General features: G+C 36.5%; 3 protein-coding genes across 3 annotated transcripts; 2 read left to right on the top strand and 1 right to left on the bottom strand.

Annotated features, from left to right (window-relative positions):
• Window positions 1–8884: 8884 nt before the first annotated feature.
• Window positions 8885–12304, bottom strand: LOC110816128 (pre-mRNA-splicing factor ISY1-like protein). The gene is made up of 2 exons (XM_022044168.2): window positions 11220–12304; window positions 8885–9360 (listed from the first exon to the last, which is right to left on the bottom strand). Exon 1 carries the CDS (start codon window positions 12146–12148, stop codon window positions 11240–11242), a length of 909 nt encoding a protein of 302 aa, XP_021899860.1. The 5' UTR covers window positions 12149–12304; the 3' UTR covers window positions 8885–9360; window positions 11220–11239.
• Window positions 12305–12408: 104 nt separating this feature from the next.
• LOC110816129 (Ribosomal protein L18e/L15 superfamily protein) lies at window positions 12409–15701 on the top strand. The gene is made up of 4 exons (XM_022044170.2): window positions 12409–12954; window positions 14316–14399; window positions 14485–14574; window positions 15211–15701. The coding sequence occupies exons 1-4, from the start codon at window positions 12550–12552 to the stop codon at window positions 15472–15474; spliced, it is 843 nt and encodes a 280-aa protein (XP_021899862.1). The 5' UTR covers window positions 12409–12549; the 3' UTR covers window positions 15475–15701.
• A 723-nt stretch (window positions 15702–16424) lies between these two features.
• Window positions 16425–23311, top strand: CARA (carbamoyl phosphate synthetase A). The gene is made up of 10 exons (XM_022044216.2): window positions 16425–16669; window positions 17959–18091; window positions 20019–20107; window positions 20185–20245; window positions 20361–20428; window positions 20532–20660; window positions 20735–20844; window positions 20932–21279; window positions 22115–22280; window positions 22752–23311. Exons 1-10 carry the CDS (start codon window positions 16528–16530, stop codon window positions 22799–22801), a joined length of 1296 nt encoding a protein of 431 aa, XP_021899908.1. The 5' UTR covers window positions 16425–16527; the 3' UTR covers window positions 22802–23311.
• Window positions 23312–23672: the final 361 nt, after the last annotated feature.

Raw genomic sequence — 23672 nt, 5'->3', positions numbered from 1 at the left:
GAACGATGTCCTCTTGATCTGAAATGATTAAATAAGGAATGAGCTACACTAGCCCAGTAAAGACATCACGATATCTCACCGTCACGGAGGTAAAGGTGGGTAGAAAACACAAAAAGACCAATGGAGCATAATTTACAACAAATCCTTTTATTAATAATAAAACCTTTACCATTCACCTACCTCGGTGAAATTCATAAAACAATATACGAAAGCAATAACATCATCATCATCATGAAACCATATATATAAACTGTATAACATAATACCTATCAAGCTTTTCGTAATTCAATTGTTACACAACATATTTTCCTCATTTACCAGCCCACTAGTATCCATGGGGATCCATAGGGGTCCCGCTACCCGTTAACCCTTAACACTTGAAATCATATTCCAGGGCCGTCCCCATACCCCGTCCGGTATGGGCGCCAAAACACGTAAGATCTCCATACCCCGTCCGATATGGGAGATCACAATCCCGGTAGGGTTCCCTACGGACCCGGTCCGTCCACCATCTCCTAGGATATCTAGTCAGGCTGACCACATTATACAATTCCCATTTACATAATCTTTCATTCTCCTTTTCCCTCAGTCAGCATTATCAATCACATACAAACAAGCAAAACGATAATTTATGCCAACAGACAACATACAGCATCAATATCCCGGTCATTCAATCCATAATCAATAAAATAGTAAAATATGCACACGAAACTATAAAATGAAAACATCGAACCTCATGCTGCATTTAAAACTGTAAAACATGCCAAATAACAGTTAACCGACAAACACACTAAACTCGGGCTCCATTAGCGACCTTAAGCAATTTCACACATTCGTTGATTCATGAAATACCGTTTTATCATTTATTGAACTTTAAAACCGTGAAAGGAAATAGGGTGAGGGGTCCTTACTCGTTTCGGGGTACGAACACAGTTTCACAGTGCGCTTGCAGGCTGTCCCTAATTTTCCCTGAATTTTTTCCGGGAAACTGAAACGCACTACAGGTACCTGCACGTGTTCTAAAAAATCCCAAATTAGGCCTAGGGCCCCTTTCGGCCAATATCGCAACTCTGGCATGGCGGCTCCGCCGTTTGCGGCGGCGGTTCACCTCGGGTTGGCCGTTTTCGGTCGTTTCCGGCCGAATTTGGCCACATTCGCATTGGTTCCTGCGATAAAACAACCCTACGGCCCTCGGGGGGCCAAAAATTTACGGAAAACCGAAGCTTACCGGCGGCGGTGCTCTCGGGTGCGGCGGCTCTCCGGCGAAGTTCGTGTTTTGGTGATTCGGCTCCGATCAACCTGTAGAGAAAAGAATGGTGATCACGGTGGTATAAAAATTGCATTAAACGGAGGCCGGGAAGGGCCTCATCGGAGGTAAAAACCGAGGAGGGGCGCGGCGGCGCCGCTGGCTTTTGGCCGTGTTTTTCGGCCGTTTGGCCGGGATTTTAGCTCCGATTTGGCCACTGGGGAAATCAGCGTGGAAAAACGAGTCGGGGGTATGAAATTTACCTCGATCGGCGGTCGAAAATCCCTCCGGTGCGGCGGCGGGTGGCGGCGGCCGGCTTCTGGTTCGTCTTCTCCGGCGAGGGCAGGCGGCTAGGGTTTGGGGTCTGGTGTGGGGGTCTTATTTATACCTTTTTTCTTTTTGATCTCAGCCGTCCATTTTAATTTAATCTGGACCGTCCGTTTTTTATTAAATCTGGGCCGTCCGTGCGATTAAATCCCGAGCCGGTTCCGCAGGAGGACGACGAAGGGGACGCCTAAAGACTCCATAGTCATATTCGTAGCTTTTACTTTCAAGTTTCTCCTTTAGGTAGTTTGATCTTTTATATTTTGTGAGCATGTTTTTGGTTTTAGTGTAAGGGATGTTATTCAAATTTTGACTTCGCTTCCGCATTTGATATTTTTAATATACATTTCATTATGAATTTCCGGAGCTGTTACAATATGTGTTTCAAGTTCTTATGGTAGGTATAAATCTGAAAGATCTCCTCATACAAGTAATGGCGTCAAGTCTTCAAAACGTGGATAATCGCAGTAAGTTCTAAGTCATGGGTAGAGTAAATTTTCTCATGACTCTTCGACTGTCTGGACCCATAGGCTATGACATTCTCATGCTGCATCAGAACACAACCCAACTCCAGGTATGAGGCATCACTATAAACTGTATATCCCCATGTTCCGCTCGGTAAAGCCAACATATATGCAGTAGTCAACCGCTTCTTTAATTCTAAAAAACTCCTTTCACAGTCCTCATTCCACTCAAACTTGACGTTATTCTTTGTGAGCTGAGTCAAAGGAGCGGCTATCTAGAAAATCCTTCTACGAACCTCCGGTAATAACCTATAATTCCCAAAAAGTAACGAATCTCCTTGACCGATGTTAATTTTTTTCAACCGAGCATTGCCTCAACTTTTTCGGAGTTTACTGACACTTCATCCCTTGATATGATGTGCCTCAAGAAGGTAGTCTATTAGATCCAGAACCCATACTTACTCAGCTTTGCATACAACTTCTTTTCTCTAATAACCTGCAAAACCTGAGTCAGATGATGAGCGTGTTCCTCTCTAATTTTTTAATAAATCAAGATATTATCGATAAATACAATGATAAACTAATCTAGGAATTGTCTAAAAACCCTGTTCATCAAATCTATGAAGATGACTGGTGCGTTGGTTAGTCCAAATGGCATGACCAAGAATTCATAGTATCTGTACCTGGTTCGAGAAGCTATTTTGGGCATATTTTCTGCCTTGATCTTTACTTGATGGTAACCTGAATACAGATCTATTTTGGAGAAGACCTGGGCATCCTGCAATTGATCAAAAAGGTCATCGATCCAGAGGATTGGGTACTTGTTCTTGATCGTGACCCTGTTCAGTCTTCTATAGTCAATACATAACCTTAATGTCCCATCTTTCTTTTTTACAAATGTGAATCCGGCACCCCAAGAGGACATACTATGTCCAATAAATTCACTATCCTATAATTCATTGATCTATTTTTTTAACTCCTCCATCTCAACACGACTCATGGGGTAAGGGGCAACTGAAATAGGCTGGGTGCTTGGTTAAAGATCTATGGTGAATTCAACTTCTCTATTCACTGACAATCCAAGTAGTTCATCTAGGAACACATCCAGGAAGTCTCGCATTACCAGAATCTCTCAAATAAATTTTTTTTCTTAGGTTTGCTCTGTATCAAGTCTGGGTTAGTTTCTGCATCTTGCTGAGTAAGATTGTAAGCCCTGCATTGGATAGGAGGTCTGGCCTGATTCTGATTTTTCGAGCACTCTCTCGCGTAATGTTGGGCACTCCCACATGTGTAGCAAGTATTATTGAGGCGATAGCAGGATCGATTCCCATGATCTTTACCACAGTGTTGTCAAGTCCTACCGCGTCTTATTGTCAGAATCTGAGGAGGAGCCTGAGTCATTGACCTAGGTCTCTTGTTCTACTGAACAGGTGCAGTAGGTGCTGGTCTACGGTGTAAAACTGAGGGCCTAAGTTTCCCTACTGCTAGAGGAAAAATGCGAAGGTTTCTCTCTACTAGCTGTGTCTTGGCTAGAACAACAGAGTAAATACTGAGCTTGAACACATACAACTATTGTCTAATCTCATGATGAAGGGTCCACTTAAACTTTCTTGCCTTTCTGCCTTCATCCATCATGCTTTCATGGGAATACCGGCCCAACTCTATGAACTTTCGTGCATATTTTGATATAGTCATATCACCTTGAACTAGGTATGCAAACTCCATTTTCTTCAAATATCGGAGATGCTTTAGGAGGTACTCTACATTGAAGGCCAGCAAGAATTGTTCCCAAGTGACTAGAACGGGCAGGGTGGTCTGCTTGAGTTGCCACTAGTGGCCTGCCTCTCTCACCAGCATATAGGTGGTAAATATGACTCTCTGTTCGGAAATCATCCTAAGAGTTGTGAAGGCCTTCTCTATCTCAGCTAACCAGTATTCGGCCTCTTCAAAGGAGGATGCCCCTGCAAAAGTAGATGGATTTAGTCTTTTATACCTCTCAATATAGCTTGAGTCCATCATGGAAAGAACTGAGTCCTATGGAAGAGGGACTGGATTGTGTTGGAGATGGATGGATGGCTCTGTGGTGGTACTGGATGATACGGTGGAGGCACTAGATTGTATTATGGTGGTGCCGGTTGATGTAGTTGAGGCACCGGGCTATACTGTGGTGGTGCCGAATAGTACTGTGGAAGAGTAGGATCGTACCGGAATGGCTCAGGATCCTCCTGCTGCAGGGATGGCTCAACCTGTGGTAGCGAGGGAGGATCAGGTAGCTCCCTCCTTTCTTCCCAGGCCTGTTGGGCAGCGATGAGTCTCTCCAGCATTTCAAATAATCGGTCAACATCCTCTCGAAGCGAACCGTCCCAAACTGCTTAGTTTAATGGGGATCTTCTTCTCCTCATCTATCTGTACTTGCATTTCACAAGAAATGGTTGAGTGATAATTTATTTTTTTGGTGTTTCCTAAGGTTTTTGTGTAAGGAATGCTTCTGAGGAACGCAGCTCTGATATCAACTGTAATGATCCAGAACTTAAAAGGAAATAAATTATAAATTGAATGCGGAAGCAAAATAAAAAAGTTAGGGTTTACATTCCTTACACAATAATTCAGAATACCCAATATGGCTACGGGAATGACTCTTCTAAATGAACAAACAAAAAATCAAAGAAATAAATAGAAAGTAAACAACTGGGCATCCTATTTGCAACCCTCTTGTGGATTAGGATCTAGGTCTTGGTCCTCTTGATCTGAAATAGTTAATGAAAGAGTGAGCTACACTAATCCAATAAGAATGTCACGCTACTCACCGATACAGAAATGAAAGTTGGTAAAAATCATAAAAATAACTAATGGAACTCTTAATTTAGGTAAATTCATTTATCACAAATAAAATCATTTATTACATACTTACCATATCAAGATTTTCAAAACTGACCTATATAGGTAAAATACAGACAATATCATAATCTCAGTTCTAATTAACCAGAACAACTTTCTCTTTTTATCTGCCTACGAGTATCCATCGGAGTCCATGAGGATGTCCCCACTACGCGTGAACCCATAACAAAACTTGTCAACTAACTGGCCATCCCTATACCCCGTCCAGTATGAGCGCCAAAAATATCATCCCTTAATACTCCATCTGGTATGAGAATAAAACATGTCATCCCCATACCCCGTCTGATATGAGCACCAAAAATATCATCCATCAATACCTCATCCGGTATGAGGGTGAAATGGGTCGTCCCCATACCCCGTCCAGTATGAGACAACGTTCACGGTAGGGTTCTCTATATACCCGGTCTGTCCACCATCTCTCAAGATATTGAGTAAGGCTACCATTCATTCATTCATTTAATCAAGCAATTTTTCGTTTACATTTAATTTTTAGTTTTCACAGTTTAACTATAAATCACGCAAAACAAGCAATAGATGCATCAAGAAAATACAACCGAATCATCTTACTAATTCCAGTATATTATCATGCATTCGAAATTGTAAAATCAAACAATCAGTTAAAACATGACAAACAGTAACAAATAACCAGTTTCGTCTCTATTAGTAACCTGTAATTAATTATCAAAATTTTTTAAATTTCACAATATACTGTATTATTTATTATTAGACTTCAATTCTATAACAGGAAATAAGGTGAGGGATTCTTACTCAAATCGATATCTGAAACACTAAACTTTCAACTACGCTTACTGGCAGTCCCGAATTTTTTGAATTTTTTTTTTAGGTTAAAACATGCTTCAAGTACCTAAAAATACCTCCAAAAATCTAAAATCAATGTTAAAAATATTTTTTGACAAAATTCAGAATTTCGACACGATGGCGTTGCCGTGCTTCGGCTACGACACCGCCGCTCGCGGCATTGATTTACCTCGAACTAGTCGTTTTTGGCCAATTTTAGCCGATTTCTGCCAGTTTTATATTCATCTCTATGAGAAAACACATTAAGGGGCATCAATTGGCCAAAAAAAGTCGAAAAACAAAATTCACCGGCAGTGGAATTTTTCAGTGCAGCGGCTCCGCCAGCTCACCTTCGCGATTAGGCATTTTTCTTCAATCAATCTATAGACAGAATGGTGATTACAATGATGGAAAAATTGCATGAAATGGGAATCGAGAAGGGGCTCATCGAATGTGATTTTTTATTTTTTCTACGGTGGCACCACCAGGCTTCACTCGCGATTTCTGTCTCATCCGCTGGTCTTTTTGCTCTGATTTGGCCATGGAGGTGTTCAAAATCAAATTTCGAGCGAATAATTTTTTTTTTACCTTTTTTGGCAGTCAGAGGTGGCTCCGGCACGGCGACAGGCAGTCGGCTCCCTTCTCTGGCGACTGGTTCTTTTTCTCTGATGAGGGGCTGGCGGTTAGGGTTAGGGTTCAGTGTAAAGTGAGGTATTTATATTTGTCTCCCTTTAATCTGGGTCATCTATTGCATTTAATCTCGACTTTTCAATCGCGTTTAAAGATGAAATAAATCTGGACCGTTCATCGCAATTTGATATGAGCCGTACAATCGCGTTTAAAGAGTGAACGAATCTGCACCGTTTATCGCATTTAATCGCGACCATCCGGTCGCGTCTGAGAAGGGAACGGATCTAGACCGTCCACGCACATGGAAACAAATCTGGATCGTCTGATCGCAAGCACACGAATTGCCAGCGTGGCCTCCTGCGTGGTACCGCATTAGCATTCCTTGTCACGCAGCGTGCTCCAGTTCGTCGAGACTTCTAACTGGGTGATCCTACGTGGCACATTTTTTTTAAATTGAGTTTTGACTCTCATAACCCAAATTTTCATCTATTTTTTTCAAAATTGTCTTTAATTTCAACCTCCACTTATTTTTTACTAATTTTTACATTAAATAAAAATTTATAAATTTAAAAATTATATTTTATACATTAATTTTAAATTTTTAAAATTAATTTCGGGTACTATATTGACAATGTTGGATATTGGTTCACGTGTAATGGAACATCTCTATGGGCCCCCAAGGATACCAGTAAGCAAATAAAAAATAAAAATTGTTGTTCTTGTTCACTTGAATATGATATTAAAATGTTATTTGAGTTATTGTCTCTATAAGTCGATTTTAAAAATTTTGCAAGAGTAAATATATGTAATATTTTTCTTATGATAAATGAATTTACTTAAATCAAGAACTCCATTGGTTGTTTTTATGATTTTTATCAATTTTCAGTTTTTGTACCGGTGAGTAGTGTACTATTCTTAATAGGCTAGTGTAGTTCACCTTTCATTAACTATTTCAAATTAAGATGACCAAAATCGAGATCTCGATCAATAAGAGAGTTGTGAATAGTTCACCATCTGCACTCCCTTCAAAAGCTAGTAAAGGTCATTGTAAAATACTCAATTATTTGTCTTTTGTTTATTTCTTTAATTTTCGTTTGTTCTTTGAGAATGGACATTCTCGTAATTCTATTAGGCATTTTAAATTATCTTGTAAATAATGTAAATCTTAAACTCTATTATTTCGCTTCTATATTTAATTTATGATTTTATTTTCATTTAAATTCTGGATCTTTACATTCAGTTTTATCATATACATTATATCTCATATAAAAGATAAGTATATTATCCTAGATATAAAGTTTGAATGTAAAATATTTTGTATGATACATTGTATACGACATAGAATTTTAAGAAAGAAATACGAAAATTCTATATCAATCAATACAATACCTTTAATCATTTGAATAATTTAAATCGGGAGATGCAACATTTAGATAATCAATATTTGAAGATATATAATCTTATAAATTTAGATAAAATCAATTTAAAAATATTGATATCTAAATAATATGCATCGAATATACACCGTATTTTGTAAATTTTAGACAATTTATTATAGTAAAATGTAATTTTTTTCAAATTCTAAATAATCATATATTTTAAAAGTCTATTGTATTGTATACATAATTCATTAACTAGTTAAAAGATGTTATTAAAAAAATTACTAAGTTAGTCTCTAATAATTGGTACTCATTACAATTTGATACTTAATTTTTTTAATTATAATTTTATCTATAATAATTTTTATTTATTTAAAATGTTCAGTTTTATCAGATATATTATATATCAGATAAAAAATAAATATGTTGTACTAAATATAAAGTTTAAATGTAAAATATTTATAAGATACATTGTATACAATATAAAATTTTAAGAAAGAAATACAAATATTTAATATATGTCAATATAATATCTTTAAACGGTTGAATAATCTATATCGGGAGATACAATATCTTGATAATCTATATTTGAAAATATAATGTCTTATAAATTTAGATGACATCCATTAAAAGACACTGATATCTAGATAATATACACTGGAAGATGAAATTTGTTACAAATATAAATTTCATATATTGGTAAAATGCAATTCTTTCAAAATTTAAATGATATGATCATATATTTTAATAGTATATTGTATTTGATATATAATTTATTAACTAGTAAAAAAATGTTATAAAAATTTTTTTTAATAAATTGCTAAATTAGTCCTCAACAATTGGTGTTTATTACAATTTGATACTTAATATTTTTTAATTATAATTTTATTTATAATATTTTTTATTTGTTTAAAATACTCAGTTTCTTTATATTTCTTAATAAAAAAAGCTAAAATGATTAAATCATATTTGAAAACTTAAAAAAAGTAACTCAAAAAATGACTTTAACTATTTAATTAATTTAATAAAAAAAATAAGTCTAATATTATTCTTAATTTATTAATTATTAATTTAATTAATTAATTAAAACATCCAAACATAACATAATCAATTTAGCCTTTGTTATAAAAGAAAAAAGAAACCAGTGGCGGTAAAATTAAAATCCATCTGAGCTCTTTCATGTCCAACAACTTTCAAACTCAGTAATCTTAGATAAATCTCATTACAGAAAATTAGATAAATCTCATTACAGAAAACTCACATCCGTTCGAGCGCATCCTAATTTTCACTTGTACCAACTAAAACGAGGAAGGGAATTATCGCATATTCAACCCAAATAGACGTGAATACAGTAATACACTGAGGAGGAAAATGGGGTCGCCAACCGGTTACAAGAAGCCAATCAAGAAGCTTTACCAGCACAAATGGTAGACACGAGCAACATGGTGGACAAGGTTGCTCCATCTTGGTGTTCCACCTCCCAAATTCCGCAAGCCCATGAAAGTGTCATGCCATATGAACTTGCACTCACAAAGAGCACCATGGCTACTCAAGTTCTAGAATGAGCGTGAAGAGCAGGCATGGAAGCAAAAAAATGTCTGTACAACATCGTCATTCCAACCTAAAAATGAAAGCAAATCTTATTCAAAGCCATAACGGACCTATTTCTATCATTCCTCAGTTCAAATGAGGTTGTACAAGCCTATCTTTTTGTGACAGGTAAAAGAAACCAAATAAACACTTGAGAAAACATTCTACGTTCATTAAATTGTGAACTTGCAAAATTATAACAGGACATTTTTATGCATCAGAAAAAATCTTCTGAACTTAACTTCCAGACAGGTGAACAATGTTTATGGAGGATTCCCAGTTTCGCAAATTCACAAAGATGTATAGGATATTAAGTGTGTTAGTTCTCTCCCCCACCCCACAACAAGCCATGCAAATGGTATCCAAATGGTATCATGCTTTCACTGGTATTGCCATCTTTTCAACAACATCTAACTTCATCGAAAAGCATCCTCAATAATAATTTTTTCATATGGTTCTGAACCTCTCCTCAAAATAGGAATAGATAATTCACTAGCCCTTGAGGCTGAAACACTACCTCCAATAAAAAAAAAAAAAACTCCTTTAGTAACAAATTGATGCATTTAACCATATGCTTTCAATTATGTGCCCTTACCTTCGCATGCATCATATTTTGTATCTTTATATTTACAAAAACTGTATAAGAACCCCAGATCCCTTCTCTCTGCTTCTCCACTAACTCTTTTCAATTCCTTCTCTTCTCTATGCTAAGATGACACTACAGAATATATTCAACACAGATATATAAGTTCAAACTATTAGCCATAAATAGAAAGCACGGAGAGAAATAATTTCTTGATGCATTCTTCTCCATCAGTATCTTGATCACATGGTTGAACTGTGCAGACATACAACTTCTAGAACTGAATGAAAGTCAATCATAAGATATTAATTCCTGTTGCGCTTCTTCTGACCAAAACTAATACTTGGATAAGTCCAAATTCCAAGTGAACACCAATACTTTGAAAAACAACTTGAGATGACTGCATTATATCTTCATCACATTCATTCGCACCTTTTACCCACAATGCCTCTATAAAAGCACTCAATGGCAACATAATCAACAAACCATAATGAGACAAGAACTCCATAATGGAACCCCATGATAACCCGTCATCAAAAACCATAAAATGACTTCAGGAAGCAGTGCAGAGGTACACAGTCAATGTCCATTAACATGCACTGATTACATTTTCTCTATTCACATCATGAAACCACAAGCAGAGTCGAAATGCTACAATGTGTAGATGGAAGCACAGACCATGAAACCACAAGTATAAGGGCAGTCCAATCAAGAAAGGAAGATGCTTGCACAAGTTTCCAGAAAAATAACCCTTAAAAATGAATAACACTAACACAATATTATTCTTTGGAATCGATGCACATCATACTGTGGTAACAATGTTATAGTTCTGTTCTTACCAAAAGCTGCTAAGATATTCTCAATACTATTGAGAACCAGCACAAATACTACATATCTGGCACAATCAATCTTAACATGAAAAGCACCAAATAAGCTGCAGCATTGAACTAAGGGCACTCAGTCTGTTAGCACCGTTTCACCATTCAAGTGCTAAAAACATGCATAAAATATGCTAGATATGAGGAGAATCTGCAAACTAGAAACGTCAAATCAACTAAAAGCTATGATAACAAGGAAACAAATTCTAGGAAGAAAATTCATACAATCTGGGTAATGACAAATCCCAGGATTTTATCCTATGTTATCATGTTCGAAGTTAAACTAGACTGTTTTCTGCCCTAATATGGGAGTTGAAGAGCATAAAAAGCAAAACACGCCAGACTAATAACCAAATAATTCAATCCTCTTAAGTGCGAGCCAGTAGAAAGATCATCAATTCATTATTATACAACAGAGGGAAGACATACCATCAACCAACCACAATGAGCTATCTCTGAATATTAAGCATGGCTTTAGCCTCGCTCTGTTCCTCCAACAACATTTCGCTGGCATACTTACTAAGCAACTCCATCTTCTTCTTCTCCACAACCATCCTTTCGATCTCCTTCTCATCAGGAAGCGGAACGTGTGCTACAAACTCCCTCTCGTTGTTCATTCTCTCTCTCTCCTCCCTCTCCCTTCTCTCCTCCTCCACCACATCCTCTTCCTCCTCGAACAACACCTCCTTCGCTGCCGCAGCTGCAGCCCCAACACTGACAACTTCCATGGCGCCCTTCCTTGCCTCCTTTCGAATCTCCTCAACCCTTCTCCATTCCTCCACGGCCTCCTTCCTCATGCGCTCCTCCGCAGGGCCTTCCACCTTCTCCAGCACGCCATCTTCATCGTCCCGGTAACCGTAGTAGCTAGCGTCAATCCTCTTGTATATGTCATATCGCGTCCTTCTCTTTCTGAGCTCGGGAGGTTTTTCAAAGAGCTCCTTGACGCCGGGGAGCTTCTTCGCCGCGCCGAAGTAGCGGTAGCCGGGACCTCGGCCACTAGGGTTTGGAACATCGACGATGTTGCCCTCGAGGTCCGTCATCTTCGCTCCATGCTTGGCGTAATTGGGGCCGCCAAGTTCAACTATGCGGCGCTCCCAATGCGACTTCTCTCGGATGAGCTTGTTGATCTCATCGTTGAGGTCGCGCAGTCGGTGTTCCCCGAGCCCCTCGTTCTGGATCTCAGCGACTTTACGACCGATCTCCCGCATGATCTGTTGCCGCCATTTGTCCGCTTCCGAGAGGTCCCGGCATTCCGACGCCAGATACGGCCTCCGCTCTTTTGGCTTCTTCTTCTCCTCGGCCTTGAGCGCGATGAAACGATTCAGCATAGATTGCGCTTTCTCTTCGTTCCGAGCCATCTTCTCTTTCTTTTTTCTGTTTCTCCCCTCTTCTTTTCGAGTTTCGACAATTCAAGAGACTGTAATGGAGAAACTGAGAAATTCTGCTTTCCGAGTCAAAACCCTAGGTTGAGTAATGAAGGAGATGGTATGCGAACAACCTGCACTTTCGTACTCTGTTCTTTTACGTTGTTAAGTTTGGGCCTTGATCAACTAAAGCCCATCATATAGCATATGGGCCGTACGAAGAAGAATCCGTAAAAAAAAAAAAAAAACCACAATGTTCAGCAATGGCCGCCAATGTGCTCGTCTCCTTCAAACTGAGCGATAGAATCCTAGACTTCAAGATGAACACAAAAACCCTAACTCCCTGAAACGAACTAAAACTGTCAGAACCTCAATTCGAAATTTTATAAAAGAAAATGATCAGAAGAAGAATTTCTTCGATTCTCTCAACTTCACTCCTCAACTCCACATTCCATACCAAGCCGAGTCACATCTCCACAACTCATCTCCCGATTCAGTCCATACAATGCCTTAGTTCAGGTCATATCAGTAACCGTAGCCTGAGTAGTTCGTTATTATTTCAGGGTATGAGAGCTTATAGTCTATTGAGCTTAAATGATCTAAGAGACAAGATTCCGAAAAAGCAGAAGACGAGGAAGGGAAGAGGTATTGGATCAGGGAAGGGAAAGACTGCAGGGAGGGGTCACAAGGGACAGAAGGCGAGAGGGACTATGAAGTTTGGGTTCGAAGGAGGGCAGACCCCGATGCGACGTCGTTTGCCAAAACGGGGGTTCAAGAATCCGTTGAGCCTCAATTTCCAGGTAGGTAATCCGTCCCAGATTCTGTGTGTTGTTGAAACCTCCAATTCTAAAAAATGGAGCTTTATTCATGGCGTCTCTGTTTTTAGATTGGTTGAGTTGGTTAAATAAACACTGGGGATTTTGCATTCAGAACCAGTGATCACGGAGAGCAAGTCCCCTCATAAACTTTCTTTTTTTTTTTGCTAGCGGATATTCCTAGTAGTCTCCATTTTCAAATTTCTCATTGGAAATGTCGCTTTTGTTTAGGTTTCTCAGCTTCTCATACTGTCCATTCCCCATATTTGCGTTGTGATCAAATTCATTTCTTGAATTTTTAATGGGTGCTATAAATTTGAAGCTACTGTAAGTAAAAGGACTGTAGTACTCCAAGTGGTGTTGGTTACCTCCATGCTAACTTAAACGTATACTTGTATTGCATAAAACACTACATTATATGGAAGAAGATGTTTTTGCATTATCTATAAAAACATAATGTCTGTAGGTTCACCGTTGATTGTTGCAAAAATGGTATTATTAACTAATTATGTTGTTAAAATATCCAAAGATATATGCTACAAAGGATTCCTATCTCTCATCCTTCAATCTACTTCTGGATCATTTTCAAAGAAAGGAAATCCCCCTTTGATTTCATAAGGGGTCATTGGATTAGGACCTTGTCTATGTTTAAGGGTCATCTTGTTTTTTATGAAGTGGATATTGTATCTCTTTTTTGATCTATTCTCTCTTTTTATGAGATTTCCGTTGTGCATGGCACTAGCCCTTGGTTCCCTTTCATGTTCCCTTTCAATATTAATCCTTTATGTTTTTCTCTAGAAAACAAGGACCCAAATAAGGACAACTTGGTGCTGACTAGTAACCTAAAAAATTTTGCTTGAGTTGCTGCTTTCTATTGAGCATGGATTGTTTAAGACTTTGATGTTTGCATTAATTATCCTTTGTCTTGAAGAATAACTTGAGTAAGCATCAAAGCTTTTAACAACCTATGCTTCAAGATTTTTTTCAAAGGCAAAAAGTGTTCCATCAAGATGGATATCTCTGTAGGGGGGGGGGGGGGGGGGGCAAGAATTACCAGGACATGCTAGGGCATTTGTGTACATGCTAGTATATGCATCAATGTGATTGCGCACTACTATTCTACGTATGGTTGCATGTGTCAATTGTGTATATACAGGTGTTTGTATGGGTGTGCATTAATTTATGTCTCTGTTACATAAAGGTGTACGAATTGTGCATGCAGAATATATTCATGTGGATGTAGTTCATTAACATTATCCACTAACTTCTATCGGAAACACATCTTTTAGTTCCTATTTGTCTTTATTACAGTTGACCTGTTAATTTATTTGCTTTTTGTCTGGCAGCCAGTGGGGTTAGGAAAGATTGCAAAACTTATCAATGCAGGTAAGATAGATTCTCATGAACTTATCACAATGAAAACTCTCAAGGTATGCAACTTTCTTCACTACTTTCTAAATTCAAAGCATTAGTTTCATGGGCTTCAACTTGTATGAGCTTTTACCTTTTCAATAGGATGCCAGAGCCATAGGAAAACAGATAGGAGATGGTGTAAGATTGATGGGACGTGGTTCTGAACAGATCAAGTGGCCAATTCATCTAGAGGTATGTTATTGTTGGCAACCTTGGTTCCTTTTTTAGATAGCAAACGTTGCTTGGAGCTGGTGAGGAAATAATGCGTGCTCTAGTTTGATTGTTATTTTTGGTTGGATAAGGATTTTAATATTTTGGCTTGTAAGTGCCATTCTACCTTTTTGTGCAATATGATTCAGTGTGAAAATATATGACACTTCTTTTTTATGATTTTATAATAGGACTTGACAATTCTCTTGTACGTAAATTATGCTTCTTTTTTGCTTATGCAAAAGGCAGAAAACCTGTTAATTATTATAGAAGCCAAGGTTTTACTATTTCTTTAGCCAGTGGCTTTTTATATACTAATGAATTATCTACAGTTGCTTTCTTCCTTATCAAATTCTGTGTGGTACGTAATTGCTATGATTGATTATGACAGTGTAATCGTGTCACCATTCAGATGGATTAATTGTTTTTCAAGTCTGTTGTAGTAATGTCTAATTAGTTGGTTGTCAATATTCCTTATTTAGAACTTGTTTTCAATTGTCCAAACATCTGAATTTTAAGCATAGATTTCTTGATCATTAAGTTTAAATGGAGCATACAAAGTTCATGTTTTCTGCTTCAAGTACAATACATGTTTTTTGTTTTAATTGGAACATACAGGTATCAAGAGTGACTGTTAGGGCAAAGGAAGCGGTTGAAACTGCTGGTGGATCTGTCAGAAAAGTTTATTACAACAAGCTGGGTTTGCGAGCATTACTGAAGCCCGAATGGTTTGAAAAGAAGGGAAGGTTATTGCCGAAAGCTGCTAGGCCTCCACCAAAACAGAGAGATAAAGTCGATAGCATCGGACGCCTTCCTGCCCCTACAAAACCTATTCCATTTTTCAGCAACGAAAAGGAGGCAGAAGACCCTTTATCCGCATAATGAATCAAACAATGAGCTTGTAGGTTTTAGCTTAAGATTTTGTTTTCGAGACGGACATGCTATGCGATGAGATTTTGGTTCATGAAAGATTTCTTGTGTTGCATGAAGTCTCTAAATTGTGAAGGGGAAAAGGGGAATGCATCATAATAAAATGAGAAAGCCTCTGACTTGTTTTGTAGTTTTGAAAAAATTACTGCACTGGAAGACTTGAATTAACTTTTGTATCATATCAGCTTGCAGGAAGCTCAAGTTTCCAATGCCCATATTTTTTATAAGCATGCAGGTTTAAATTGTTTGTACAGACAAACATTGGCAGCTCACTTGTTTTTATCTTCATTTCATTTTTACTTGATGTAATTTATTTTTTACACTCTAAAATTTGAGTAGATAATATTTTAAAAATTTTATTGACATATATTATAATTAATATTAATATATTTTTATTTAGAAAATAAAAAATTTTCGTGCAGCATTTTACGGTATTACTTATATATATATATATAATGTATTTATATATGATGTTTATCAATCCTCTGTTATTTATTTTTTAAATTTATAGTTTCTTCTCTTATTTTTCAGATTTTCCAATCATTTTCCTTTTTCTAATTTTTAGTCATTTTTTTTACTTTTCTTTCAGTTTTTTAAGATTTTTTAGGTATAAAAATATAATTATTTTCAGATATTTCTTATTTTTATTCTACTTTATATATTAAATGAAATAAATAAATTTTTTACTTTATCAACTGTCAATTTATAGTTTTTTTTTTTAATTCTTTAGTTACAGTCAATAAAATTATAATATTGTTTTTTATTATTTCATTCTTTAATTCATTCCATATTCTCATAAATTTTTCTTTTTCTTATTTTTTATGAATAATTATATTTTTATGGTACTATATATTTAAAAAATAAAAATATAATCTTTTATTTATATTACAAGACATGTAAAAGGATGAAGTGGTAGCAGCACGTGTTCAATAGAATTCAGACCTAAGAGTAGCAGGCAGCCGCCTCCATTTTTCGGCTTGAGAAGCCGAAGAAGAAACCCAACTCATGGGAGATTTAACCATGGCAACCAAAGCTGTGGATTTTTTATCCCCTACGCTCTCCATCCCAAAGCACCTAAGCCCTAAAGCCCCACCTAGGATTTCGGCTATCAGATGCTCTGCTACTTCGCTTGACGGTTCTCGCACGGGTAACCTTACCACTAGTTTGTTTTCTTCTGAGAACTCTTTACGTGAATTCATTCGTTTTCTGCTTCCCCCCAAAGAAAAATAATTTTTTTCATTTTTATTAGCATGGGCCTGTCTTATACTTTATTGAATATAGAATGGAGACTTTAAGCCAAGAACTTTTACTTCTTTTGTTTCTTTCCGTTTGGTTCAATTTTACCCAGAATATGGGATTGTAAATTCTTGCTTCTGTGCTTATTGCAATAGTAGAAATTAGGCAACTAGAGAAGGAGAAGGAAAATCATAAACGTAAAGAAAGCTTTACAGCTCTATAGAAACGTGCAAAGTAATTGGACGAAAGTGCTGTATCTATCTGCTTAACATAACTATCTTTTCCGGTGCCCAAATTCAACCATGATATTCTTTAGTTATCTATTTGAGAGGGTCAAAGCTTCAATATTTAACTGGTTTAGATGAGTAGAATGATTGGTGAGCACAGAAAGGTGGTGTGAGTACTCTATGTCCCGTTTGATTTTAGCTTCCGTTTACTTGTTAGTTATTAGTTTAGGGCTATGAGGAGTCTAGAATGTTTACCTCGTCCAACTTGCTACCGGAATTTTTTCTCATAACCGTATCACTTGTTTTACTCTTCCTTTTTTTTTTTTTTTTTTTTTTTGAAGTGCACTCTCTCTTTTCTTTGATGAATAAAAATTTAATATTGGAAGTGTTTCAAATTGGTAATTTACAATGATTGATGTAACTTCAATGCATAACAGTCATTGAAAGATGCACATACATGATACAAGCATTGCCAGTTTGTAAGTTTTGTTTGGTCAAGGAAACTAGAGTTAAAGCTACTGTAAATAATATGTTTGTTTTACATAACTACTGTAAATAATATGTTGATGCCATGATTGGGAGGATACTGCCTTTCTGTCTCTACCATCTGTATCACATTCTTGAGTTTCTTTATGCCATTAAAATTTGATACCTCCCTATTGGCTAGTCCTGACTCCCATCTTTTTTTTATAATTGAGAAATTGAGCAAAGTTCTCGAGCATGTAGTTAAACACACCTCTTTTCTTTTTTCATTTCTTTTTGACTCCACATGGTGGAGAAATTTTCTGCCAGCATTAATTTAGTCATGCCTCTAATCTATTGTGGTAAATGTCGCCAGTTGATAGGATTATTTACTGTTTACGTTCCACTTGCCTTGCAATTCTTTACCTCTCTGCTTATGGCTTTGGCACATTATAGTTTTATGGTTGCTCTCTATATTTATAATTCATTGCAATCACACTGCTGATTCTAGGTTTGGTGGAAAAACCCTGGAATATATACAATGCTAGGCTTGTGCTGGAAGATGGTTCAATTTGGAGGGCCAAGTCATTTGGTGCTCCAGGAACTCAAGTTGCCGAATTGGTTTTCAACACATCTTTGACAGGGTAAGATTATTTTAAAATATTTTACCTGAAATACATTTATTTATCTCACTCCTAGAACAATTTTCTTCAATACAAGTACTAGAAAGAAAAGACTTTTCAACTTGTGAGATATTTGGTTCTCTCTACTATTTTGCAATTTTTTTCTTGTTTTCCTTATTTTATTTTACTGGCTGGCAACATTTTCCTTACCTATTTCTGGCTATTCTGGAAACTTGGATTAGATTGTAGATAGAATAGACTTTTTCCTCTAAAATCTGCTAGTCCCGATTTGTATTATCACCTCTTCATATTCTATATTAAGCCACTTGTTACTTTCGCAGCATCGCAGGCTGCTATATTGCAGCAAGTTGCAGTCTGATGTGAAGTCTAGTCTAGGGGATGGAAACAAATGAAGCCTTCTGATAGCTTGAACTTCAAAGTCAAAATCTATTTTCATCCAGAAGTGCGAAAAGGTGTGGAATTAAAAAAGAGAGAGGGGAAGACTTTAGGATGTGGTAATGAAGGGGGGTCAGTGAGGATTATATGGAATTATTTAGGAACTGCAAAATGGAAACTTGTTTAAACTCTAATATTCAAATGCTTTGATCTCTTAGACTTGTATGTGTTACATCCTCTTTCTGCCTTGTCAAAATAATTACATGCTTGAGAAGTATGCAATATAGCTTGGACTTTTTTGTTGATGCTGAGAATCAAAAATTTCTGTGGCAAAGTGTTCATTGTTTCCGATCTCCTATGAGTTAATGTTAATGGCTGTATGATACAAGGAAAAGGCAAACTAATGTCCTTGTCGATTTAGAAAGATCAGATCATATCGTCCAAGCAGTCATCAAGCTAATTTTGGTTCAAATGTTCTTTACTTGACAAAGAAAGATAAACAAGCAAGTGATAAACGGAGCCTTAATGTTCAAGGTTAAATGCTATTGCAGGATCTCTATTTATTTATTTTCAGATAAATTATGTTTAACCTGTAAGAAGAGCAGCTGTTTTTCCTGTTTTCTGGGTGATGTAGATTGAAAGGAATGCCATATCTAAAAAGACTATTTACGAAATCGAGCATTGCTTTGGAATAGATTAGTATATTTGGCCCATGGTCACTTTCAGGGGTCTTTTCAGCTAATTTGCAAAGGGATTGCAAATTTCACATTGAAGTTTGTTTTTTTTTTTTCTTAATTCTTTTTGCTATTATGAACGATTCCTTATCCTTATTTTTTGTATTCTCTTTTTATCTTTTTTCTAAAATGATTCTTCCTTATTATTAAAAAAAAAGTGTAGCTTGTAGTTCGTAAGCATCTTAATGTCTAATTCTCTGCATGACTGGATCAATATCAATATGAATCTAAGGACACAAATTTTAAAGACATTCAAAATGCACACTTTTTGCTGAGTGCTCTTTTAAAGGTCTATCTTGGCAGCTTTATTTCTAAACAAACGATACAAATGGTTTGGTCTTGTCTGGTTTCTCCCATGCCTTGGGTGTTTTAACTCCTCTTCACTACATGGTGTTGGCCAGAATGGAGAGGATGGGTTGCTTTCAAGGGGATCTCTTTTTGCTACGGTCTTCTGATTAGAGAACATGCCTTGGTGTTTTAAGTCCTCTTCGCAACTACATGGTGTTTGGAAGAATAGTGAGGATAGGTTGCCTTCAAGAGGAGCTCTTTTTGCTCTGAGTCTTGTGATTAGAGGACAAGCTAGAATTTTCAAAGATCTTTTTTTACCTTCTCTCCTTGTTTGGGATATGTTTCACATTTTATGTCTCTTTCAGATGAGGCACATGGCCACTATAGAGGTCTCTCCTTTGATATCATATAGTACTTCTCTGATCCAAAAAGAAAAGTAAAATAATCAGGTTTAATATTTAAGAAGTCATGTCTGAATTCTGGTATACATCTAGAGTCTAATTTATGATTGCAATATACAACTTGTACAGGTATCAGGAAATTCTTACTGATCCTAGTTATGCTGGCCAGTTTGTCCTAATGACAACCCCCCATATTGGCAACACTGGTGTTAATTATGGTAGGTGAAATTCTCATTCTACCCTTTTTCCCCTCAGCTTTTGTTTTTGAATCCTAACTTCATTGCCTTCTTTGCAGATGATGAAGAGTCCAGACAGTGCTTTCTTGCTGGTCTAGTGATCAGAAGTTTAAGTATCAGGTAAGCTTCTCTTTCTAATGCCACTCAAAGAAACTGTATGTTTCTTGACTTTGCACTCAAAAATTGCTTATATTTTCATCTAAAGGAGCCTAACACTTCGATTCCAATATTTTAGTACTTCAAATTGGAGGACTACAAAAACACTTGGCGATTACTTAGCCGAGAGAAACATCATGGGAATTTGTAAGTTATATTATACCTTAAAAATATCTAGGCATTGTCAATTCTAAGTTATGCATAACTACTGACCTCTCTTTTGCACTTGATGCTGTTTCGTTTTGTACAGATGATGTTGACACACGTGCAATCACCCGCAGATTAAGAGAAGATGGAAGTCTTATTGGTGTATTGAGCACAGAAGAATCCAAAGCAGATGAAGAACTTATAGAAATGTCTCGTTCATGGGATATTGTCGGTAAGAATTTGATCAATAAGTGAAAGGGATTTGTGGACATTGCTGTCCTTTGCTTATCTGGTGTAACATTGCAGGTGTTGATTTAATAAGTGATGTTTCCTGCAATGCTCCTTACGAATGGGTTGATAAAACAAGGTCAGACTGGGATTTTAATTCTCATGCAAGAGATGGAGTGTCTTACCGTGTTAGTATTCAGTTTCTCAAACCTTACAAGAAACTAATTTTTTTTTCGATCTGTTCTTAGTCTGTTGTTGTGTCTTAATAAATGTAGGTTGTTGCATATGATTTTGGAATCAAGCATAATATACTCAGGCGACTAGCTTCTTATGGATGTAAAATTACTGTTGTCCCATCAACATGGCCAGCATCTGAAGTTCTGAAGATGAACCCAGATGGAGTTCTTTTCAGCAATGGCCCAGGAGATCCTTCTGCAGTTCCTTATGCTGTCGAAACAGTCAAGGAAATTGTGGGTAAGGTTCCTGTATTTGGAATTTGTATGGGTCATCAGTTACTTGGCCAGGCATTGGGGGGTAAAACCTTCAAAATGAAGTTTGGTCACCATGGAGGAAATCACCCAGTTCGCAATATCAGAAATGGAAATGTTGAGATCAGCGCACAGGTTTCTTGATTTAATAAACCTCTGTTTTTTATTGAGTTGTATCTTTCATATGTGCATAATAGAAATATGCTTCAAAGTTAAATATCTAATTTTTCTCAACCCTTGTTTAGTTAAACTCCCTTGCAATAATGTAATTGGTATTTGACATCTACCTAATAAAATATCCTCGTGCTGCAATTGATTCAATTTCCATAAAGTGGGTGATGAATTTCCACCATCAAGAACTTCTAAGTGGGGTATATTAACTCGAAACACCATAAATTGTAATTACGTTTACTAAGACTAATATGAGCATTAGAACTAGGAATTCAATAGGAAATGGAGGAAAAGGTGAACAATTGAAACCCTGATGTGTTAGAATTTAATCATTGTTTAATGCTTTCTATGCATGATGAATGATGATAATCCTTTTAAGTGAGTTTTCTACAGTCATACAATGACTGTTCACCTCTTTGCCATGGCCTTATCTTCGGAGCTCTTCTACACTTGGTTTTTCTTTCATCTCAAAGTACTTAGCCATATTTTTTCTCAATGCTACATATAGTGCAGTAATATTGAGGCTAGAAAAGTCATTAATTTCTTCTATCAAACATGGAACCACCTCTCCTCTGTTTTATTGAAACCAGTATCTTAATGTTCATTGTTTTATAATTTAATTCAAAACTTTGCATCTTACATGCATTTATCTTGAGGCTGGCATCTATCTAGTGGAGTTTTGATTGCTTTTGTGCATTTCTGAAGCAGCAGAGTACAACTTTTTCTTAAGATACCTATAACTTTCATTTCTTCTCCTCAACATGACCACTTGTTGCCCTTTAAATTTATGATTTGGTAGAATCACAACTTTGCTGTTGACCCTGGGTCACTTCCTGAGGGTGTTGAAGTAACTCACATCAATCTTAATGATGGAAGCTGTGCTGGCCTTGCTTACCCTGCACTCAGAATCATGTCTCTTCAATACCACCCGGAAGCATCCCCAGGACCTCATGACTCTGATGGCGGTAATGGAAATTTTTCTTCTTGTATATGTATAATTGAGTACTTTTCTACGTAAATTATCTTTTTTGATGCTAAAAGCACCAATTGCATTAGAACATTTATTGGTTATGTAGTGGGAGTGCTAAGAATGGTTTTATTTGTATTCTAGTAAATATTATAGCCCCTATATATAAAGGTTTTTTTTCTATGATAAAAAAGAAAATGGATAATTAATTACAAATGGTATAATTTACTTTTATATCATCTAACCTAATTTACCTTTTCTTTAATAGGAAGAAATAATAGTTATTATAAATCTCAAGGAAATTCATGATTGAGGACTTGAAAAGATTGGGAGTTAGTAGATGTGGGGGCACCATCTCATTCCTTCTTTCCAGTTAACTTGATGTCAGAGTGTGATTCATATGTATCTCTTGATTTTACCCTTCCTGAAACGTTAATGCACAGTTATTTTCCTTGATTTTCTTTTGCAGCTTTTATGGAATTCATAGAGCTTATGAAGAAGTCTAAACAGAAGGCTTGAGCAATATCTACAAAAAGTTTGATCAGATGTTTGAACTTGGATATAATTCAAACAGTGGTCTTTAGAGGTGTCTCTTCAGCATACTTTTCCAGTGTAGTTGATACGGGCAGGCTAAGAAAACGGAGCATATTACAGTCTAGTCAGTGAATGGAGATCCATTCCATTATATTTAACTACAATCAAGTTGGACCGATCTGTGTAAGCTTGAATTATTTTTATCTGAATGCATCTTAGTTTTACTACCACTCCTCATCCGGCATTTGACTTTAAATTCACATATTTAAATACCCTGTTGAGATTGAGCGTTGAGGATGTCTGTCTGAACTCTAGTTTGTCTATAAAAGAACTCCCTGGTTTTCTGAACCTTATTTTTTTCCTGGGTTTGATCTGTTATCTTCTTTGTTAAGAAATTTGAAGAAGGTATAGAGGATTGGGTGGGATTGAGTATGAAAGTTGATGTTCTTTATCTTTGAACAAAGTGATATGAATGATTAATTAACTTTTTCAGAATCTCTTGTTCTTTGTGCTGTAAAGTTAATTGTTTTCTTTTTCTTATTCTACATATTTTGGTTCTTAAGAAAATGCTTTAGAATTAAACTGTAGATTGTGGTGTGGTGGGCATGTGCACAAGAATCAGGCATTGTGATTACTACACCAAACATCCTACCAGAGAGAGTATGTCTGATGAACCTCCATCATAAATGAATTTTGATTTAGCAGTTAAAATTTAAATAGCTGATAAATTTCAATCACTTTGTTAAAACAAATCTGTCCACCATTTAAAATTTTTAATGGTTTGCGATGATTTTTTCAGACCTTCAATTAAATTTAACAAGAAATGCAAAGAAATACTAAATAAAATATATTAAGG

Source organism: Carica papaya, chromosome 6 (assembly GCF_054855325.1).
Source record: "Carica papaya isolate Zhongbai chromosome 6, ASM5485532v1, whole genome shotgun sequence".
In the NCBI taxonomy this organism is placed as follows: Eukaryota; Viridiplantae; Streptophyta; class Magnoliopsida; order Brassicales; family Caricaceae; genus Carica; species Carica papaya.
Note: the sequence above shows the minus strand (reverse complement) of the source record. Positions and strands in the feature narration are given on the sequence as shown.

Bases quoted from the DNA above. Each gene is read 5' to 3' on its own strand.
- LOC110816128 (XM_022044168.2), bottom strand. From the start codon at position 12,148: ATGGCTCGGAACGAAGAGAAAGCGCAATCTATGCTGAATCGTTTCATC.
- LOC110816129 (XM_022044170.2), top strand. From the start codon at position 12,550: ATGATCAGAAGAAGAATTTCTTCGATTCTCTCAACTTCACTCCTCAAC. The intron at 12,955-14,315 runs GTAGGTAATCCG...TTTGTCTGGCAG, and splicing joins CGTTGAGCCTCAATTTCCAG to CCAGTGGGGTTAGGAAAGAT. The intron at 14,575-15,210 runs GTATGTTATTGT...TGGAACATACAG, and splicing joins AGTGGCCAATTCATCTAGAG to GTATCAAGAGTGACTGTTAG.
- CARA (XM_022044216.2), top strand. From the start codon at position 16,528: ATGGGAGATTTAACCATGGCAACCAAAGCTGTGGATTTTTTATCCCCT. The intron at 20,246-20,360 runs GTAAGCTTCTCT...CCAATATTTTAG, and splicing joins ATCAGAAGTTTAAGTATCAG to TACTTCAAATTGGAGGACTA. The intron at 20,845-20,931 runs GTTAGTATTCAG...TAATAAATGTAG, and splicing joins GAGATGGAGTGTCTTACCGT to GTTGTTGCATATGATTTTGG.